Raw genomic sequence first — 23,987 nt, 5'->3', positions numbered from 1 at the left:
ACGAACAAACGAAAAACGACAGGACTTTTTGAATGCCCTGGTACATGGACTTCGCATCTGCCGATCTGTCCCAATCGCGGTTTGCCTTCCTTAGTATAAGGTTTGTTTTAGGTGCCCCTTTCCTCATCAAGGAGTTACAGTAGGCTGTAACTTTATTCCGATAGGCTGCATTGGGTAAAGCATAAATCTGCTTTTTTATTTGCTTCAGTTCCAAGGCTATGCATATTGAGGTGGTTTCACAGTTGAGCACGGATGCTTTCATGTCATGTTTAGACTGGTTTGTAGCAAAGCGGGAATTACCGAGCAAAATTATTTTTCGATAACAATCCTATTTAGTTGGAACATCAAATCGGCTGAACTCGAGAGCTGTATAAGTGGTGGATCTTAACGGATATCGTAGACAAAGTGAAGAATTACTTTATGATTAAAAATATTAGATGGCATTTTATTCCCCCTTTCGCGCCGCACATCGAGGGAAGCGGGAATCAAATCCTGCTAACACCATCTCGGCCGAATCTTAGGTTATCTGCTGACCACCTTCGAAGAGTTGGCAACGATAGCGACCCGGATTGAAGCGGTTCTTAACCTCTCTTTATCTTATTTTAAATCAGAATATTTTTGTTTCAATTTCATACATAAAATTAGCTGTTTAACAATTTTATTTCTTTTGTTTATCCCTGTCTTTGGTATAAATATTACCGATTAAGATATGTTCATACTTTAAGAATTTTTTTTCTCTCCTTTGTTTATTATTTCTTTCTTTTATTTGAGTCAAAATTTAGTTTTGAGTATATATAATTTTTTTTGTAATACTAGGAGTGTAGGGTATATTTTAGTTTCCATTAATTATTTGTGTCCGAATTTCGTTTAATATTTTCCTTAGTATTCAAAGAGATATAAAAATAACTTTTTTTTAGCTCAACAATGGTGCCGCGAAATTTTTTTAGTTCGCCAAGAGAAGAAAGTTTGAGAAGCGGAAAGTACGAGATTTAATCGGCCCGTTTAAGTGCAGTTAATTCATTTGTAACAAAAATTAACAGGATAATTCGGAAGGTACAACAATTATACCCAGAACAAATTTATAATTGTGAAGAATCGGGACTGAACTTTAAAATGTTATCGAGCGAGACTCTCGCGACTAAGCAGGAGAAATAGACTTCCGGTTACATGAAAAGTTAGGGGAGAGTCTTAGTACTTATCAGATTCGCAACCACAAACTTAAACTTTTACTGATAGTCAAGGCCAAAAAAGCGAAGTACTTTCAAAAACTAATCAGAGTGAAAGTGAAGATGACGACGCATTATCCGACCTAGGACTGCAAAAGAAATCACACTGAGGGATTGAGAACTATCGAAAAAAGGCACTGCTTCAAGTAGAACATGGCACGTTACCAGCCGATTTTAGGGGTATTCATGATCTTTAGTTTAACATGTTAAAGCGTGTTAAATGAAAAAACTCATGTTAAATGGAGAAATATTTCTTTCTTTTACCATGTTAAAACGATATAACATATAACATGGTTGAGAGTCTGTTACTAGGCCTGTTAAATAGAGAATGGCTTCACGCAACAGACCAGCTTTGTCACCGTTTTGTTTGGTGTTGTGTTAAGTAACTTGCTCGTTGTTTGTGTTAGTATTGTTTAAAAACTTAATGTTAATTGTGTAAAACTAGTAAAGCAATGAATGACAATAATGATAATGTAATGACAGTTGTCAATTAGCTTATCTAGATTCTCTTCTAGAACACACTCAGTAGCCAAACTTACACACAACTTTTACTTTCACTTAATGTAGTTAGTAATAAATTACTTTAATCAAAACTTAGAAGGAAACAATAACATGAAGTTTTGGAAGGAAAGGTTATAAAACAAGTTGCTCAAAAAATTCGTTAGGAGCTCTAAATAGGAAGCTCTAAATAGGGCTGCTCACAATCCTATACTTATAACATTTAACATGGTAAAATACTTTACATTTAACACATCATGAATACCCCTATTGTAACTTTAACATGATATTGCGTTGATCGCCATAGTATGGCAGCCAAGGGGTTGGGCAGTACAATGAAGAGCTGTAAAGCACTTTTTATGGATTATTTTTTAATTGTAGGAAGATGGCCCAGATGGGGTCAAGAAAGGTACGACATTGCAAAAAGACTATTTTATTAGTAACCAATGTTTCCTACTTTGCAGGGCAACATCAGAGCTAAATGAGAACAAGATACAAACATTATAAGGCATGATAAGACTAAATAAAGACAAATCTTATCTGAAGACAACTCTTGTCATCTTGTAATGTTTGTATTTTGTTCTAATTTTGCCCTGATATAGCCCATATCAGCCACTAGCCCTGCAAATTGGGGCGAAACGTCAGTTACTAATAATATAGTTGTTTTGCTATTTTTATAGCTTTATTGACCCTCATTCTTACAATCATTACATACGGTCAAGATTATTTTTTAAATATTGGTGCTCCTGTTTTATTTATTATGACAATACAGAGATACTACTAAATATATTATATAATTTCGTAATTCGATTATATAATTAGGAAGCATTCTGTTTTCCATAACTCCTTATCGGATCTGTTTATCCGAATTTTCCGAGATAGTTGCGGTCCGTATAAACTAGGTTATTCGAGGCTCAACAGTAATTATTGATAAAATCAATTGATTAATCCTTTACTTGAATAAAAGTAAGGGATTAATACAGTCGCCCCACTTCTACTATAGATTAAGCTGGGAACATTTTGGGCGGAGGGTAGTTGATATATGTGAAAATAAATATTAGCTAAAAGTATCAGGTACAGTTGAGGAACAGGAAAAAATTACCATTGATACAACTAAAAACTAGAAGCTGTTACATTTCTAAAGCGCCAACACACGTAAACACGCCAATCCTAAAATTATTTTACGTAACAATTTCAACAAGTTACAAAAGTTGAATAAGTTTTAAAATGTTTACTAAATAATATGAAGGGTAATTATTATAGTACGACTAAAATAATGTTTGAAATTCTACTAGAAAGGTAAGTTGGGGGAATGGGATAAAAGAATTATAGAACAATTAAAACCCAGTAGTAAAAAATAAAAACAATAAAATAGTTGTGGGATGTGAGCTGAGTCGAATAGAAGGCTGTTTGCATCACACAGCCGGCTCGTGGCTATCACGTGTGAGGCGAGTGGGTGACCCTGCTTTCTACCTCCAACCTACTACAGGCCGTAGGGTATTCTTAACACAAACCGTTTCACATCTTCTGTACACAACTAATATAAAAAAAGCACTTATGGCTAATTAAATAAATTATATAATACAATCAATACTTTTCAGACAAAGGAACGAAGAAAACCATTAAGGACACAATGGCGGAATAATGAGGGGAATATCCGGTCTTGAAAATTAAAATAGCTTGTAAATATACATAACTTGAAAATTAAGAAAATAATAGAATTGATTTTATGGAGTAAAAATAAACGAAATTTTGAGATATGTATCCATTTAATTATTAAATAAAAGAAATTCAAATCAATAAAATACAAAATTAAAAAAAAAACAAAAAAACAACAGAACAATTAACTTAAAATGATTAATAAAAAAAAAAATTTATCAAAAACTAATTATTAAATGTTGCAAAACAGAAAAAAAAATAAACGCTTTGCAAAATATCTACTCAAGTCTTCTTATCCATCATGATCAATCTTCGCATTGTAAATCGATAATATTATTAATAAATAAACACTGATAAAAATAAAATCTTCCATGCATTGAATAATTTAAGGATAGTTTCAATGTTAAGAGTAATATAAAATAAAAATTGGCATTCAAATTTTTTAGCTGAAAACTAAAATTAAGCAAAAAGGTAGAGAGCGTATATTAAGATTTTAGATAAAGATAATGCATTCCAGGCTACGCTTGATTAGGAAAATCATAATATCCAATGTGGGCGGTTTATACAATCCAAGTAAAATTTCTTGATTAATTCTTTTCACTATAAATCGCAATCAGAGAGAGTAGTTATGATTCAGTTAGCTAGTTAATTAAATCAATAACACATAAAAAGCACTCGCTAAATAATAATTTTATTACTGGTTAATTGATACTAGAGGTGTAATCCAGGAGATGACGGCTGCGAGTGCGGCCAGAAATAAAACAGGCAGTTTCAGCCAAAGGTATTTGAGGTACAATTAAAAACTGAACGACATTGAAACAAACGAAATTATTCCATTTAATTGGACTTCATATGTCATGCTAAGAGGACCAAACTTGGGGAGGCGGTGAAGAAGAATTGAAAAAGCCCTAAATGTTCATATTTTATTTTTTAAATATTTAAATTACTGTTACTCACTGAATAAATATTCTTACTCAATAGTAAAGAAAATATTTTATGACATAATATTGTAAAAGAACAAATAATATTTTTGTTTCGATAAGTAAACACAGTTAATATTGGAAAAAAAGTGGCGTCCTGAAAATTCGTTTGATATCAATGATCACTAATACTCCCTAAAAAACAAACATTTTCAGCCAAAGGTATTTGAGGTACAATTAAAAACTGAACGACATTGAAACAAACGAAATTATTCCATTTAATTGGACTTCATATGTCATGCTAAGAGGACCAAACTTGGGGTGGCGGTGAAGAAGAATTGAAAAAGCCCTAAATGTTCATATTTTATTTTTTAAATATTTAAATTACTGTTACTTACTGAGTAAATATTCTTACTCAATAGTTAAGAAACTATTTTAGGACATAATATTGTATAAAAAGAACAAATTTGTTTTGATAAGTAAACACAGTTAATATTGACATTAATATTGAAAACAAAGTGGCGTCCTGAAAATACGTTTGATATCATAGATGGACAATCTAATACTACCTAGTTCATGATACAGCTATCATTACATGGACAACTATAATTGTATTGAGTTATCCCAAAGAAATAATATTACAATTGTTCCTTTTTTTACTTTCACTTAGCTATATAGTAATAATATAACTAAGTCTCGCAAAACGATCTGTGTCTCTAAAATAATCTAACAGGGTTTTAATGCCGAATTTTCAAAAAAAACCTTCCTCTAAATTGCCTTTATTTATTTTTATTAGTTCTCATCACTGACATTAATAAATAATAGATAAATAAAAAATTACTAAAGTAAAAATAGAAATAGGCTCGAATCGGAAAAAAACGAGACCGCCTGTTCTCTTCCGATTGCTAGCATAAGTTTACGACTTCCTTATCTTTTGCAAAAACAGTTGTTATCTTGGTAGTAAACCAGTTAATATTCGTTATTATAAATTCTAAATAGGTATTTTCATAGCAACATAAAATTTAAAAATGTTTTGTTAAAAACATTTCCCCCTTCTGGTCTCAGGTTTTTTTTTTTTTTTTTTTTTTTTTTTCTTTTTTTTCAGAAGTACACAAAAATAGCGATAACTTTATCAGAGTTAACCAATCTCCTCAAAACATGGGGACTTAACCTCGAGTGGTGGTTGAAAGTTGTGCCAAGCGCTCACCGCACAGATCTTAACTATTATATAATGCATCACGGATATGTATTTTCTTATATTATATTAAATGATTTTTTTTTCACAACTTGATGGACCAAAATTAAAAAAATTACCTCAGATTCTTCTCAAGTTTTGTAGAGGATTAAGTTAATGTACATTAAGTATAATGTATTAAGGGTAAATTCATTCGCCGTTTCAATCAATTTTTAAAAAATAATTTTAAGGCCAATTGTACCAAGTTATTATTGCTTCGTATTCGAGAAAAAAGGGCAAATTCTTGAAAATCGAGTCAATATTTGGGAAAATGCTGTGCCAGCTTGATCTGCAATGCTCCTGAGGAAATAGTGTTTTGACCATTTTCAGCTTTACTTCGTTATACTATGTGGTGCTGGTCTTTGGAATAACAAAATATTTTACAAATCCCATTTACAAAACAAAATAATTTACGAACATAGGATGGATCAAAATACCTGGGGTGCTTACCATATCCCCAAAAAGAGCTTGTCGAAAACTCATTTCATAAAAAAAAAAAGAATAGAAAATTTGATAACAAAAAACTTTAAATTAATTTATAAAAAACATATATTTTTATATGTGCCCCCGTCAAAAGGTTTACACTAACCGTTCTGTTTACATAGAGTATAAAGTCTAAATTAAAATTGCCATAATAAATTCCCTTTCGTTAATTAATTTACATTTTTTTAAATTTATACTTTCACTAAACAATAAACAAATTGGGTTACTAAAATTTCAGAGAAATTTTAAGATCGTGAAAAATTTCTAATCTGAGTTTTCAATAGAATTAAACATGGTAAGGTACCATGAACACAAATAACCAAGTTTCAGAAAATGGTGTGTGCGCTTGTTTTATACACAGAATTGTGCCCATAAAAATTTTTGTTATGTTTGATAAGAATAAATTGTTATTGATAGAATCATCCTAAAAAATTTCATTTATGCTTTGGTTTTTTTTTCCAAACAAACATCCATTTACTTGATACTAATTGATTTGCTCAATTACTAGAACTTAATGAGATGGTCTTGTTAATATATTTCACTACCGAGTCCTAACAGTTGTTTAGATGCTAAATAAGAAACGTTTTATTGTCCCGGGCAATTCATTTCCATAATATCTTATCAGTATTCCTTCTTTACGATGTGAAATTACAGCTTATTATATTGTTAAATGGTTTGACGTATGAAGATAACACTGAATTTATAATCTTATTGTTTCGTGCCATTTTTTCTTAGATTTATAATTCTATTATTTTACATTCATATTGGATGGAAGTTTATTCTTTATTTAATTTTTATTCGTGTTATTTAAGGTGTGGTTTGTTTTGACCATTTTTACGCAACTCCTGATAACAACCTGTCGTAATACTTAAGGTTCCAGATAATTAACTTCGCGGGAGTTGAATTTTTCATGAAATTTCTCAAAATATATTAACTAAACTTTAATTTCTCATCTTTTGGAAAAAATATTGGGTTTCGGAAAACTTATGTCGGCAATACAGATGTTTATTAGCACTGGAATTAAAGGTATATAGCCGGTATATGTCGGCAATACAGATGTTTATTAGCACTGGAATTAAAGGTATATAGCCGGTATATGTCGGCAATACAGATGTTTATTAGCACTGGAATTAAAGGTATATAGGTATATAATAGACCTGTATAGGTCATTAGGGGTATTCATGATCTTTAGTTTAACATGTTAAAGCGTGTTAAATGGAGAAATATTTCCTTCTTTTGCCATGTTAAAACGATATAACATGTAACATGGCTGAGATTCTGTTACTAGGTCTGTTAAATGGAGAATGACATCACGAAACAGTCCAGCTGAGCTTGTTACTGTTTTATTTGTTATCGTGTTAGGTTACTTACTCGTAGTTTGTATTTTGTCTTGTGTTTTGGACTTTTTAAAATATACAATCAGTAGCTCAAACTTTTACACTTCTACATTTCACTTATTTTAGGCATGTTGTAATAAATTACTGTAATCAAAACTTAGAAGTAAACAATAACATGAATTTTTGGCAGGAAAGGTTACTAAACAAGTTGCTCAGAAAATCCGCTACAAGCTCTTATGCATTTAACATGACTTTAAATAGGGCTGCTCACAATCCTATACTTATAACATTTAACATGGTAAAACATTTTACATTTAACACAATATTTTGAATAACCCTATTATTGGGCGTGGCAGACTCTCTAATTCCAGCAAATTGCAAAAAATAACAGGAAAGATATATACTTGGTTTTAGTACATATTTTTAGTGCTTACCCCTTCCGAAACACGAATTACATGGTCTGGCAGTCGAATGCCGTCAGAAACTGGTTGTCATACCAGTTTTTATGTCGCCGAAAATTGAAAACAAAGTAATTAAGAAGAAGCATACTTCATTTTGGTTCCATTAAATACGTTTGGTCTGGCATTGAACTATTTCTGATACACGCTTCTAGATGTTGATCTTATTATTTACAAAACCTAAAACTTTCGCTCATTAATTGATCAATATCTTTAAAGATTTTACTTAACAAATTGCTAAAATTCAAGACCTAATAGAGATCTTTCGTTCAATAGTTCCCGAGATGTAGTTTTCAAACCCACGCATTTTTTTTCTTCTCTAAATTTCTCTACACCTTGTACTACGAAAGTATTAATAATAAATTACTTTATGGTGTATTTAATTACATTAAATTCGGTTGATAATTTATATTTTTATTTATAATAATAGTTCTTGAGATATACTTTTTGAAAGCCCAACAATTCTTCCTAAATGAAAAGATATCAGTATTTTGTGAATTTATTTTGGAAAATATCATATATGTTTATCAGTATTCATATTGAAGCTAGTTTTATGCAGTTATAACAGATTAACTTCTTAGGAGTAGCATTTTTCATTAAAGTTCCCAAAATATGTTCACAAAATTTTGGTTTCACATCTTTTGCTAAAGAATATTGGGTTTTGAAAAACTGTATGTCGGGAACTATCGTATATACAGATGTTTATTAGCACTTGAATTAAGCTAATTAAATATACCATAAAGCGATTTATTTTGGGAAATATCATGAAAAATACAGTTGCTAGGAAGTTAATCGTTTGGAACTGCATAGAACTAGTGTCAATACGGAAACTACTCTATACGTTTCATAGTTCGATGATAACAAAATATAATGGAAATTTACTGATATGAAGATATTCAAAATAAATTGCTTTGTGGTAGATTTCATTAGCTTCATATCCAATAAAAATAAACATCTAAATATAATTAAAAACCCAATATTTTTATCCAAAAGACGAGAAATCAATATTTTGGAAAATTTCATGAAAAATGCTACTCATACGAAGTTATTCATTTGATGAATCTATGATCTACTAAACAACTAAACACCTTATATTTTCAATATATTTACCAAAATAAATTCACGAAATATAATTTATCGAAATTTGGGAAAAATTCTCAAATCTCCCTTTCTTAAAAATCTAGAGAAATATTGTACATACAGGTGGCAATTACCGCTCACTAAAATTTAAGCTAATGTAATTCATCATAAAGTAGTGATTGTGATTGTCTTTGCTGGGGTAGCAGTTACCCTATTACTTTATAATTAAATAAATTCATACAATGTTGATTTTTCATCAGTTAAAAACAAATATTGGATTTTGAAAAACTGTCTCTTGGAAACTATTACTATACATACCAACGTCAAATAAGCATCGAATAAAATGTAATTAAATACACCATAAAGAAGTTTATTACGATTATCTTCGCAGGCCTAGGAGTTTCCATGATATTTGCCAAAATAAATTCAAAAAATGTAGAACCCTCGTTAATTGGGAAAAATCGCTTGATTTTGAGAAACTTAACTCCAAAACTACTGAACGAAAGAGACCTATTAAAATTAAGATTTTATCAAATTTATAAGTCGGTAGTTTTAAAGATATTGAGCACTGAATAAAAAAAAAAAAGCAATATTTTTACTTCTTTTTTTTTTTTTATATAATAAAATGAACTTCGGGGTGTGTGTATTAGAATTAATTCAATATCTCTGTGAAAAAAAATTAAGTATACAGAAGGTAAAATAATTATTTGTAGACTTTTTTTTTCGGGAAACAATACGTTCAATAATTTATTGTATGTAAATTAACTGGTTATTATGATGAAAATCAATATTCCATATTCATTTTTAAAGTGGAAAAAAATATGAAACAGGACTACATAAATAAATAAAATTTAAATAAAACCAAATTAGCAAATTTGTTTGTCCTGCAAAAACATTATCATAGAGCCGTAACGAACAACCGTATAGCGTTGTTATAAATTGTTAGTTTGTCATAAGGCGTAATTTTCACCTATTATATAATCCATTAAATACAAACACAGGTGTGAGCTAAAAGGTCAGAATAAAAAAAATCTCATTTTTTTGGGGCGAATATTTTGATGTGCCACACCCAATCCCGATGGATACAGACAGCCAGACTACAATATGTCATTTTGCGGTAGATGAAATTACGAAAAAAATTATGCAAAAATGTACAACTTTCCACTCAAATTTTCATGTCCGGCTCCTGGTCTACTCTTGCGACTCTTTAGAAGTTCCAGTAGTCTTACTTCCATCTAAGTGTCGTTTTGAAACTTGCACGCACTTAACCCAATTAAAATATATTGTATTTAATTTTCCACACCCGCGTTATTTTCGAACCTTTGCGGGTTTTGTAAAGTATTTGTTCTGAATAAGTATGGAGCGTTTAGAAGATATTTTAGTTTTGATAAGAACAGCATTATGAATGAATCACCTTGTGTTGGTGAACAATACACCTGCGTTCCGAAAAACTATTGATAGTCAAGGTCGAGGAATTGTTTTCGAAGTGTTTGTTTCCAAGGCTAAATTCAAAATTGCAAAACATCGTGAATCTAACATCGCAGGCGATGTTAACTGCGCCGAATAAACTGATTCCTAGGCCCCCTTCACGAGCTGAGAATTTTACCGGCCGGATGTCGTCTACCTATGGGATGTGGATGCGTTCGTCTTCCGTATCTCTGTGTAAATGTGACTAATTTAAAGGTAGATGGATTTTTTTCTAAATAAATAAAATTATTCCTTCCTTGGCCATAAAAAAGTTTCGTCAAATTTCATTCAGAAAATCATACTCTACATCAAAATTTTTAATCTGGATATTTAAAATGTTATTCTTCCATTAATTGCAGGAACCCGCAGAGATTCCATAAAATGCAAAAATATCATCCACTAGTATTTGAATAAAAAAAAAATCTTTTGTAATAATGACCGACTATAGTTTTTTAAGTAACATAGTTTATGATTCAATCCGCAACTAAGAATATGATAACATAAAATTGAGAGTGAAGAGAATTGTTGGGAGAGGGATTTACACGGTACACGTTCTGTAACGGAACCTTCACAGTTCAACAGTAGTAAGGGTCAAACAAAGAAGATGCTCGGGTACATAGATAAAATCCGACAAATCATTGCGTGCTAAAAAAAAAAATTTGGATGGCAGTAAAAACGGCAGTGATTTCGGCGATGTAGAGATAGTAAGGATTAAATTGTGACATGCACAGAAATTTATGTATCTGGAGCATAAAATAACTAGAAAAAAACAAATAGCAAGATTACTTAATTAACAACTTTTTTTTTAAAACCTAAAAGTAGCAATTTATAAAACTGTTCTTTATCGATAAGAAACGTGTTTGCTTATATAAAGGGGAAAAAACGCCTTGACGTATATAAAAATTATAATTATTATAAAATTTTTTTGGAAGAAGTATGATTTTAACCGAAGAATTCCGGGAGCAATACATCGCCGACTAGTGTGATCTACACCCGCTAATATAATTGAAGCGATGGCATCGTAACGGATCAAATGGGTTCCTAAAGATATAGGTGCTTAGTACACCAGGGTAAATCAAGACGCAGATGGGAGGATTGTATTGAGTAAGGTCATCCTAACTTTGGTTTTGAAGGAAGTCAGCTAGATCTCACTTAAACAAGGAGTAAATTTTTCGTAAAATAAAAAAATATTTTAAACACTCTCCAATAAAAGTTTATTGTTTAACTTGGCTCCATTGATTGAATAGTCTTAAATTTAGAACTTAAAAATTATAAATGTTTTAAAAACTATAAATGAGATTAATAATATACACTAGTGAGAACTATTTATATGAAAACCAAGAATAAACTTCATGGGTGATTGACTAACCTGGTGGTCGGCTGAAGAACAAGATGAGGAGGAACCCAAAACTTGACCCTGAGTAGAAACCTAAAAGGCTGCACCCCTAAAACTTGACGTTCAATAGGGTTACGCAGGTTCAGCCAGAACTCTTCCCCTTTGGCTGTGGTTTGCTTCAATCCAAAATAATCCATCTCGGCTCTAATACCAATCTGCTCACATGCCTAGAAAAAAATTGATTTTCGTTTAATACAAAAAATATAACAACTATTGTTAAAAATATAACATAAATAATTAACATCATTCTCTAAAATGATGTATTTCTCTTCATTCATTTATTCTTAATCAAGAACAGTTTCGTCCATGTTTTTTTTTTTTTTCTCAACTGAATCTTCATTTTAAGGGACTAATAATAATAGCATCAGAGCATGACTGATGTCAGATCCTTCAAAATGGAGTAGTTAAATTTGAATGCGGTTAATAAACGAACCGAAATTTTATGAATTTAAATTATTAGTATATCCTTAAATAATACCCCACTTATTCCTATCGAACAGATCCGTTACTTAGGACTACATCTCGACAAACGACTGACATGGAATCCTCATACAAGACTAAAAAGACAAGAAACTACTCGTAGATTCCGACTGTTGCAACATTTACTAGACAGTCTAAATTGCCAATCCATTACAAAAGACTGATCTACATGACTATTATAAGGCCTATCTGGACATACGGAGTTGAGCTTTGGGGCTCCACTAAACCATCAAATTCCTCCAGAATCCAATCCTTACAGTCCAAAATCCTTCGTAAAGTCCTTAATGCTCCTTACTTTGCCACAAATCAAGTCATCCAACAGGACCTCAATGTTCCATATGTGGCCGATTTGGCCAGAACCAGATACCGTTCCTTCCATAATAAACTTCTCAACCACCCAAATCCACTTGTTTCTAACCTGGCTTCTCCTTCATTACCTAATAATCCTCCTAGGCGTCTGAAAAGAAGATGGCCTTCTCCTCCAGATCTTCTCCTCTAGAAATGTTATTGGAGTTCTATCAGTGGGTAGATTCTCCACATGTTTTTATCATGTCACTATGTCACCTACAGCAAATTTACTTGTTCTATATATGTGTACACAGTTGTAAATATCAATAAATAAATTATTAAAAAAAAAAAAATTATTAGTAACTTATTTGAGTTGATTTGGATCAAATAACAATAAAATATTGAAGAATCCAACTTGAAATACACGCCTGCTGCTATGATTGGCAAAGATGGTATCAAAAAAGGACTCAGATATAAAAGCTAGTCCATGAGTGTGTAATGTCAAACGGAAAATGTTATAATTATATTATTGTTTGTGTATACGCGCCAATAAAGGTGTCGGAAAATACATTGAAGGACAAACTTGAGAACTTAGTATAATCTTCTTTGATCGGCAATTATTTTAATCAGATCGCTCACCAACAATAAATTCCTGCCTTGTGATTTTCTTCCCAGTCCTAAGGTGACCGTGCAGTTCTCAAGTCTTTAATCCTACCTCACATCATTATATGCTTCAATGTGAGTACTGATTTTCAAATAAATTCTACATTAGTGATTAGTAATAACAAATTCTTATTAGTGATCTTGAAAAATCGGGTCAAATTGACCGTTTCAATCACAAAATTAGATGTCATTTGTAATTTCCCGGAACTTATATTTGAGTGAGCAATCAGTGACCCCAAATCTTCTTAAAGTGAGTTAACTCAAAATACGAGTTACTTTTACAGTCTTACGAATCGTAAATTGCGTCCACCTTTTTTTGATTTCAGAAATCTGAGTTCGGATTCATAATCATCGATCTAAAAATTCCCAAAATTCAATTTTTCTACGATTAAAGATAAGAATGTTCGGAGCACATGAATCAATACACGGCAAAATCTAACCAACATCTCTTTGTGTCTTTCTTAAACAGAGATAATAACTAACGGAATTGATTGAAACTTCTACTTTCAATAAAATTTAAATTAAAACGAATCTTATTTTTTTTTTGTTAAAAATGACTTTTTGCCAGCTTTACCTACTGTATTTTTGTTTATGATCATAAACTCTTTTAATATTGTATGCGGTATTTTTAGCTACACACGAATTGGTGAAGTGGAGTCTAACGGACACCAAACGTTTTTTTCATTAATTTCCATTAAAAATTAACCCAAGTTCTTAACCTAATAACATTCCGTTGGTTAGCTCACATTTAATAGTTTCCATACCCATGGTTTTTATGCAATAATAGTTAATGACTAAAATCGAAGAACAAATTTATCCTTTTTTTTTCACATTCTGACCTAAATAATGGACAACAATTAAAATCATAGAGAAACAACTTAAAATACAGTTTGTTTTTTTTTCAATTTATATATAAACAGGAAATACAGATAAAACCAAAAATATGTAGATTTTATTGGAAATACCCGATACCATGTTGTTACAGTTTTTACACAACAGAACTGGTGCTTATACACTTTTGTATACGGTATAAGATTTAAATGTTTTGTTTTAATTTATAGCTAAAGATAAGAGTGTTTTTTAATGTAAATTAAAACCATGTCTTACCTCTTACGATTTCATGTAAAACTGTTTGTGATTTATATTTTACTTTCATTTTATTAACTCTAGACCAACAATACCCCAGATTTAATCTTATAGTAAACAAAACCCAGATAATTACAGTCGTGACTTATTTTGGGTGCTTCTGCAAGTGAAGAATAAGCTTACTTAAATACATTTCATTTGATATTTTAAATTTTCATGTGGTCAATTATTATCATTCAAATCTAATTTTAAAAAATATTTATGTTTTATTACTTCTTATTTGGTCATTGAAATGTCAATTTCTATAACATGAAAAAAACGATAGTTTTCAAAATAACTTCCGTCAGTTCTAACATAATTCTTTTAAAACCCAATAAAGTTTTTAACCCATTGCTTAAAGAAACCTATTAACTCTGAATCCATTAACTCAAGAAACGTATATTCTACATCGTTTTCATTTTTGAATAATTCGTTTTTCTAAAACGGGTCGTCAAGTATTCTGAAAAAAGTTGTCAGTTGGAGACAAATGAGGTGAATAAGGTGGATGTGGTAGAACTTCAATTTTCAGTGCACATAATTTTGTATAGTTAACTGAGTATTCAAGTTGCATTATGCGGTCTGAAAATTGACCTGCCACACCGACCATATTTACATGAATTATCTTCCGATGATGACATAAAAAACATTTTCAAAATTAAAACGATGCAAAATTTATTTAAATTGGCATTTCTCATAATTATTGATTCAAAGCTAAAATGGGTTCTTACGTATTAACGCCACCGCAGTTGTTTGCACACAGCAATCTTCTTGTTTGTACTAGCACGAAGTTACCTTAGGTTTCCTTGTTGTTTGCTGATTTTTGAGCCTATTTTTTAGGGCTACGAATATATGTATTTGGGATTTGCCAAAAACAGAACAAGATGCAATTTTATTTCTTCAGGAGCAAAATATTTTACCTTAAAAACATACATGTAGCAATTCCCATGACAGGAAACTATATTTTGGTAAACGTAACTTTTTTGAAATGAAATTTAAGACAGTATGATCAGCAAGTGGGACTTAGAAAAGAAATCTGGTTTAAGTAGAGCAGAATTCCATTTTGTTCAGCTTTAAGATTCATATACTACTGGTGCGTGGAGCTGACATTGATTAAATTTTGTGAAAAGCAGTTTGATTTATCGGATAAAACTGTTATAGACTGGAATAATTACATCCGTGAATTATGTATCTTGGACATGGAAAATAAATTAAATAAGAAGATAGGTGGACTAAATTGTATTGTTAATTTAAAATTAATGAAAGTTTGTTTACTAAACGTAAAATAATTGTGGTCGAGTATTACCCGAACAGTGGGTGTATGTAAAGGAACAAAAGATTCGTTTGTTGTAACTGTTCCTAATAGAACTGGCTCCACCCTTCTTGGTAAAATTATTGAAAACATTGCAGATGGTAGTGGTAGCACAATTTATTCTGACAGTTGGAAAGGTTATCAAACAAATAGAATAACAAAAGAAGGATTCTTACATGCTAAGGTTAATCATAAATACAATTTTATTGATCCTGATACAGGAGTTCATATACTAACAGTTGAGATAATGTGGGATAGTTCTAAATGGAGGAACAAGAGACATCGGGGGACGATGAGACATCATTTGAAATCTTATTTATCAGAGTTCATAAGGCGACAGCATCAGGTGAAAGAAGAAATTGAGACTGTTTTGAATCTATATTAAATTCCATATCGGCACTTTTTCAACCGAAATCTAATTAACTACTTTACATAAATAAAATGTTTTAAGTTTTAAAGTGTTTTGATTTTACATAAAGTTTTTTATTCTATAATTTGTTGCAAAAACTTTAGGTGTAGATTGCCACATTAGCATAATTTTTGCTGCGATGGCGTTAATACGTAAGTGTCCTAAAATGTTTCTCGAGGCAAGTACAAAGCTGGCATCAAACTGGCTCTCTGGAGATAGAATTCATTGGTCTGAAGGTGCGAACACGCTGGACGAATGAATGACAGCCAAGATATTAGTTCGATATTGTTGGAAGAACTAACGCGAACGCAATGGAGAACAACAATAGTGTATATACATTGTAAAGCCTCTCCTACAGAATGCTATGAACGTTAGTTTAAATGTTCGAATAGAATTAGTTTTTTTTAGGCATTGGGAGCTCGTAATAGGACACACAAGTACACGATACGTTTAACCATCGAGTATTAACGTTGAATGGATTCATAGCAACGTTTTATAGAGATTCACTAGAGGATGGTACCAAACGTTAAAAAAAAACCTTCGATATCGCCAGATGACCGAACTTCAACCAAGGCCAAATGGTTCGTCGCCCCAGTGTGTAAGCAGCTTTCAAATAAAGATAAAAAAAGTCTTATTGCCCGTAGTAGGAAATGTATTGATCGTAGCGGAAGTAGTTTTTGAATAAAAACAATATTGTTGAAGTTTGTCCTTCTTTCATTTGCCTCATACTCTAGAAAATGGCATTTCATATGTTTCAATTTGGCAGTTTTTTCATTATAATTTTTTTCATGTAATACTTAATTTCTAGTAAGTCGTAAGGGATTTTACAATAATTAATATATTTTAAATTATGAAGCTTGTAAAATTGGCAAATGATGTATTTTTTAATTTCCTTATAAATTGTGTAATAATTATTTTGTTTCTTAGCATAATCTTAAGTTTTCTGTATATAATTGATTGACTAGTATTGAAGTTTTATAATTTTAAGTTCATTTAAATATTATATTATTTTTTAGTTTATTCCCAGTATTGAGTAAATACCTTTACAATAATTTAAATGTGAAATAGCTATTGTTTTAAATTACACTTTTTTGTCACTGACTAAAGTATTTTCCATTTTAAACATTTTATTAAACCAAATTAGTTTCCAAGATTTACCTTTAATTTTCTGATTAAATTAGAGATGTATTAATTGTTATTAAAAAAACTAAATTATTTTATGATTAATTTAAATTAAAAACTATTGTATCTTTTAATTAGCAAGGATGTTTTAAATTACATGACTTTACCATTGAAAAAGAATTTCCTTTTCATCTATTGTTTTGTGTAAGACAAATTGAATATGCAGTAAATTACTTTTTAATAGTGATAGTTAATGTTATGAATAGATAATAATTTCTGAAAATTATAATTAAATATAATCAACATTTAATACCTTTAATTTTGGTAAAATAAGTAAAAACTAAGTTTAATTATTTTTCCTTTATTATCGAATCTTATTAATTTTTGTGCTCCAATTTAATTAATCCACTTGAATTCATTGAATCTTATTTATGATTATTCAAGTTTCTTATGTTTTGTTTTGAATATAGTTTTCTGAATTAACTTAAAACAAATTATAATAATGATTTTTTTTTCTAAATTAGATCATAACCACCATAATTCTACTGTTATTCTTCTATAACAACTATAAATATTAAGCGTTATATCTGCAATGTGTAAATAAGTAAACTAGAATTGTTACATTTAAATTACTAAGATATTGTTACTAAAAATCAACTAAGATATTCCTATGAGGAAGATTAAAATTAAAAAAAAAATGGACATACAAATTATAATTATAGTAAAAAATAATCAGGACACAGGCATATCTTTTTTTTATTGCTCATGCCAATGTTTTAACCCCAGTATGTGGGCCAATTTCCAGGCAACTATATTGGGAAATGGTAGTTAGAATACTGGACAGTACATAGTGAAGCTCTCAAGTTTCTCATAAGCTTAATGTATTGAAATTAAGCTTATGAGAAACTTATAAGTCAAACAAAAATTAGGAAGATTATAGCAAGGACTTAATCCCAGCAAAAGAAAATCCATTTGATTCTTTTCCCTTATTTTTTTAACAATAATTTTCCTTATCGCTTAGAAATATTTATCATAACTGTAATCATGAAATAAAAATTTTGAACGCATAAACTAATCTATGAAGTAAGAAATCAGTTTATAAATACCAAATGTACTCTACAAAACTTTCCATATGCAAGAGATTTTTTCCTTATTTTAGAAGTAACCATCACCAGGTACAGCAAATGAATAACATGAAAATTAGATGATATGCAGATGGAAAATTTAGCACTGTAAAAAGAGGAAGGACAAACTGCCCTTGCAGCATGACCCCATTCACTAACTTAAAAAATATAGGTAACTGAGACTGAAAAATAGTAGATACCTTTTAAAAAGGAAAATTGAGAGTAATATATAATACCAAGTGTAACGTATATGTGTTAATATGAATTATATTATGGTTTAAGTGACATATAAATAATTACAAATTTGTACAAAATGTATACAAGTAATATAAACAAAACATAGTATTTTGATAAGAAATACACTTTTTTTGATCAAAATATAACATATGAGTCGCAGAAAGATAAATTTAAAAATAATATCATGGATATTTCTGTAGTTTATATTGTAAAACATTTTACTCTATAAATTAATATATATTAATTTCAGGCTCATAATTACATTTATTATAGTACTTTTGACGTACCCATTTACGTTTCTCAAAGTTCTTTTTATTTTTAAGAAAAAATATATTTGGACAAATTAATAGAATACTGTAATAAAATTAACCGGAAGTACAAGTAGTAATTAATATAATAATTGTACTAAATTATATTGCATTTAATACAAGAGTGATAAATTTATCACTATTAGAAAAATATTATGTACTCGAGAGAAACAATCTTAGCTAAAAAGAAAAAACACAAGCAGACGAATTCTGAAAGAAAAGAATTGTATTGCTATTATAAGACAACACAGTTTTGTGATACATTTTGTATGTTTTTTCAACCAATTTAAAAAAAAAGTTGTTGTGAGTATATAGGACTTAATTACCTAATCACAGTGTTGTACTATGCCTCCCAAAACAATCATCTCTTAAATTAATCATTCAAAGGAAGCTGCATATCGCCTATAATATAATTGTAATTAATACGAAATAAACATTAACAAACAATTCTTAAATTGTTTGTTATATCATTCTATACTTAAAATTATTCTCTTTTCAATCAGAAAACCAATACTTTTAAACATGACAGGCCTGTATAAATGACAGGCAACTTCCTTTTAACATCTAAAACCAAAATTGTGAAAATCAGTAAGATTAACTTGAGATAATTGAATCTTATATAACAGAATGTTGACAATTCTGATTTAGAAATATTGTGTATATATATATATATACGAAAACAGAACTGTCAAGATCTTCTTAAATAATGGATTTCAAACCTATCTAATCAACTGCTGTCACTGTCACAGATTACCAAATTAATCATATATCAGCAATCTAAACTTACTTTTTCCAGTAATTCTTGACCTTTTGCCTTAGCAGGAACATGTATTTCCAACACTACTGATGACGGCTGAACTACGAGACACCACATTTTACAATTATTCTTTCCTCTTGAAAATTTTCTCGTTGAGAAAAAAAAGGAACGTTGTTGACAAAATACCCGCCTCAAGCAGACCCTCGACCAAAAATCTCAATTGCCGTCTATCTCCAATATCAAATACTCAAAACCCTCTCCCCTCACTAGATGAACCTTTGTTCTCGATTCAACAAAATCGTATTTTTTCTGGTTTGTGTATAGAGTTCTTCCCATCCTACGGAAATTAGGTTGAGTTAGGAGTTTTTTGGTACGAGTTTAAAAAAAAAAAAAAAAGGCAACTAAACTTTAGAAAGTTGACCAACGAGAAGATTATAAAAAATATATAATAGAACGGGGTGAACCACGGCTTATGAAACAAGCTCAGCCCAAACTGAAATCGAACTGACTTCAAGTCTTGACAATAAATGGAAAGTGGAGGGGATGTTATATCGACCATTCACTAGTTCGATTATTGCCACAGCAGTACGCTCACTCATTTTAGTATTACTGAAAGAAGTAGAAGAGTAATGTCTGATTCTTAGTCATTTCAAATTTTCTTTATCTTTCGCTAGTCACGATAGGAGTACAAAACATTAACTCATAAATTATTCAGTCGAAAGTTTCAATGAATATAGGTGAAATATATCGAAAGTTAAATAATTATCTGAATCAAAAATCTAAATTTCAGTTTAACCTTGCTACATACTTGCTATAACAATTCAGTCAATTGAAACCTTTTCCAAATCAAATATAACCTATTCCACTTCAATTGAAATCTTTATCATTTCAAATGTTACTTTATTCAATTCTATTGTGACTTTTTCCAATTCTATTGTAACTTTTTCCATTTAAATATAATTTTTTTTTCAATTTTAACAAAATCTGGCTTGAATTAACTTATAAAAAATATATTTTGTTTCTTTTATTATTTAAAATAATTATAACAATTTCAATAATGACTTGTGTAAAAATAATTTTGGCATATTCATCTAACTTTTTTTCGTAGACAAGATATATTACTCTATATTAACTATTAATTTTGCTAATTTAAATTAGTTTTAAATTAGTTGGTTTGCAAATTAACTTAAAACTGATTATTTATTTTTAAATTTGTATTTACATAAATAAATACAAAAATTTTCTAAAGAGGATGGGTGTAGATTTTATCAATATATTGATCATTGGGTTTTCGAATTTACTGATTTCCACATTTTGCTTAAAATCCAACATTATTGATTAATGAAAGTTGGTATGAATGGTAGAATTCTTCGGTATGGGTATTAATTTTTCAAGGACGTAATTTCCTATGCAAATTTCCGTTTATTGATACAATTAGAGTTTTATTTCATATAGGGCTTGTTTATTAGGCTTTTAAGAGTCCTGACATTCTGATTTTTTAAAAGGATATTACAGTCAATTTATTATTACTCATGGAATTTTCTTCGGTACAGTGATTTATTGTTTTGGTATTGGCTTTTTGATCGAGCATATGTATTTTGAATTATACTGAGAGATTGGTTTCGGTGTAGGAATCGTTTATTCGGTAGGATTAAAGATTTTTCAATTTTGGTATAGAATTTTCAATCAAGAATACGTATTTCGATTTACTATCTATTTCTGAATATTCTTCAAAATAGGGAACGTTCATTGGATTTTTGACGGGCCAACTTTGAAACGGATTTTTGATCGAACTAACGATTTTCGTATTCCTTCTACAAAGAGAAGAATCAGGATCCTCGTAACCTAGTAAGCAATTCCTATATCGAAGAAAATTTCAACAGTAAGAATGAATCGTTTGGCACAAGCGTAATGAAAAATGGAATTTAATAATTGAACCAGGGCAATCCAATATGCTACGGAATATTTCTTGTAAAGAGCTATCAGCCGGCAACAGTGCATGTCTCCAGGCTACATCACTAAAAACCGCTCCATAGATTATACGGAGGATCTGCGTTAATGTCGTTTCTGGAATTCATCTGAGTTCCAAGATAAATTCTTCTACTACCTCGAAGGTGTGCTGACCAATATATACCTGGCCATCACTATGTACCCTACCAATAGGATTGGTATGCATGTACTTCGTCTTTATATCGTTTTTAATTAGTTCCATCCTTACAGTTTCTCTTTGTAGGTCGAGAAAAGAGTCCCTGGTCACACCAAAACACCTAATCACATCAATGTCGTCAGCAAACGTTTGGATCATTGCTGGCCGATTGCTTTTACTACCAATCCCGTAGGTTTGATCATTGCTGAACGCAAGATTATTACTTTTACTACTTTGTTTTCAAATTAACAATATTTATAAAAAAAAAAGAAAAAAAAAGTTCTAAATCAAGCCTCACGCATAATCACTGGCGGTGTTAAATCGACTCCCATTACAGCTATGGAACTCCAAGCAGGTCTTGAACCATTACAGGATAGGAGGGAGAAAACTGCTCTGTCTTTATGAAAAGTTTATGCGACAAGAGGAACACTGGTTGGATTATCGTACAGCGAATGAACGACTGACGTCCCATCGCACTTTTCTTTCAAAAGCTGAGGAAATGCTTCACCAGATAGACCTACCAACTGATGAAAGACAGAATATAAACATCTCCTACATGCCAAAGCACGATTCCGCTCAAGTCTACGGGCGACTCAAACTGGCATGTGGTCGTATCAAGAAAGATTGCCCTGAACCCGAGCTTAGAGCTGCTGCCCTAAAAACAATTTATGAGCTATACGCCATAGAGGAATGGCTACACAGCTAGCAGATGTTAACTAGGGATTCACAATCAGCTGTCGTATAAGGTCTGCGGTGTAAGACGTAAATTCCTGATCCTCTCTCCAGTTGCTCCTATCCTCTTGTTTTTATGTATATTGTTGTTTTTGACCTTTTATCATTTGTCCTTTTATTGACCAACGTGGAATTAGTTTTATTGGTTATCTTTGTCCTTTGACTGTGTGGCTTATTTATAAATTCAAGTTTTTGCTATACCATTTAACTTTTTGGTCACTTTATGATTCATCCTGCACCCCGTAAAAATATATGTGGTATAAAGATTTTGTACTTTTCATTAGAATATGCTGCTTTATATTGTATCTCGTTGGTCTTAATTGCTGATCTCAACAACAGATCAGGTACTTAGTTCAGTTTTAGATTTTACTCCTGAAATTTTTTCCCGTTTTGAATTTTTTTTTGGATATGCATATTTAAAAAAAATGTTTCAAATGGTACTGTACTTTGCAAAGCACGCTTAATAATACCTAATTTTACAATATGTTAATGTGGGATGAGAACAACATAAATTGATCCTATTTTTTTCCAGGAATCTTTATAATTTTATGGAATAAACTGTTTGGATATTGTTAAAAACATTTTACTTGTATGAATTAATGTTGTATTAGTGATAGACATGTATTGTGTGGTTTGCCATTTAAAGAGGTAAAATTCATTATGAATTAATTGTGAAAGAATAGTTGAATGAATAAATTAGGTATCTCTGTCTAATTTAGAGTTATGCTTTCTAGAAAGTAAAAAGGTTTAAGAAGGGCGTAATCTGAAAATAAGTATTCCATTTCCTTTTTTCTTATTAATCATTAATTTACTTATCTTTAATATTGTTCTTATTTGGATGATATTAATTATCTCATTCAATAACTGATGTGAAAAAAATCTTCCTGCTTTAATTGACATTAAATTAAGATGCCTTCTAGTACATATTGATTTGTACAAGGTAAAATTGGGTATGTATACTAATAACTAATTGTTTAAGCAATGATATAATATCAATAATTAAATTTATACAATGGATAAACAATAAGTAATTTACAAATTAAGATACCATAGTTTTCGAAAGGTGTTGATTGGCAAAACATTTGAGTGTTGCGTAACTCTTGTGATAAGTCTAACAAGAGTGAAACAACAAATAAACTACTGTACATTTATTTATTGAAAAACCCTAGTACTGTGTAAAATCTAATTACAACTTTGATTTAAACATCTACTAAATTTTTAGCATGTTTTAACATAATAAGAATAGGAAAATACCTAAATCAATGCATATTACCAACAATATTGACCATATGGTGTATTTAAAAACAGATTTCAGGAGGTTAAGCTCTCATTATGCAAATGAGTAAAAAATGATTATCCCTAATGAATAGACAATGATTTTCCCTAAAGAAGGAACGTCAACGGGTATATGAAGTAACATAGATATTTAATAAAATTATTTAAGTAAATAGTATAATTATAGGATGTGGAAAAAACTAAGAAAATTATCAAGTCAGAAAGCTGGTGAATTCTAACTAATGTCAGTGTAA

General features: G+C 30.3%; 2 protein-coding genes across 5 annotated transcripts in view; one reads left to right on the top strand and one right to left on the bottom strand.

Moving 5' to 3' along the window:
• The window catches only part of LOC106692709 (defense repressor 1), a 40,080-nt gene extending 19,983 nt beyond the window's left edge, over window positions 1-20,097 (bottom strand). The window contains exons 1-2 of one of the 2 annotated variants that reach the window (XR_010845016.1): window positions 19,611-20,097; window positions 11,732-11,925 (exon numbers count right to left, since the gene is read on the bottom strand). Coding sequence is in view for 1 of the 2 variants with exons in the window: in XM_014438805.2 (XP_014294291.1) it covers window positions 11,732-11,925; window positions 19,611-19,697 (281 nt within the window). In the remaining variant the exon portion in view is untranslated. The remainder of the gene's footprint in view (window positions 1-11,731; window positions 11,926-19,610) is intronic. The other variant, XM_014438805.2, reaches the window with a different exon arrangement.
• The window catches only part of LOC112211301 (trifunctional nucleotide phosphoesterase protein YfkN), a 100,704-nt gene continuing 89,904 nt past the window's right edge, over window positions 13,188-23,987 (top strand). The window contains exon 1 of one of the 3 annotated variants that reach the window (XM_067053032.1): window positions 13,188-13,264. Coding sequence is in view for 1 of the 3 variants with exons in the window: in XM_067053030.1 (XP_066909131.1) it covers window positions 22,884-22,895 (12 nt within the window). In the remaining 2 variants the exon portion in view is untranslated. Of the gene's footprint in view, window positions 13,265-22,732; window positions 22,803-22,868; window positions 22,896-23,987 lie in introns of those variants that run through there. The other 2 variants (XM_067053031.1, XM_067053030.1) reach the window with 2 other exon arrangements.

This window comes from Halyomorpha halys, unplaced genomic scaffold (genome assembly GCF_000696795.3).
Source record: "Halyomorpha halys isolate HHAL.00 unplaced genomic scaffold, Hhal_1.1 Scaffold68.1, whole genome shotgun sequence".
NCBI lineage: Eukaryota > Metazoa > Arthropoda > Insecta > Hemiptera > Pentatomidae > Halyomorpha > Halyomorpha halys.
The sequence above is the reverse complement of the archived record's forward strand: the minus strand, read 5'-3'. Positions and strand labels throughout refer to the sequence as shown.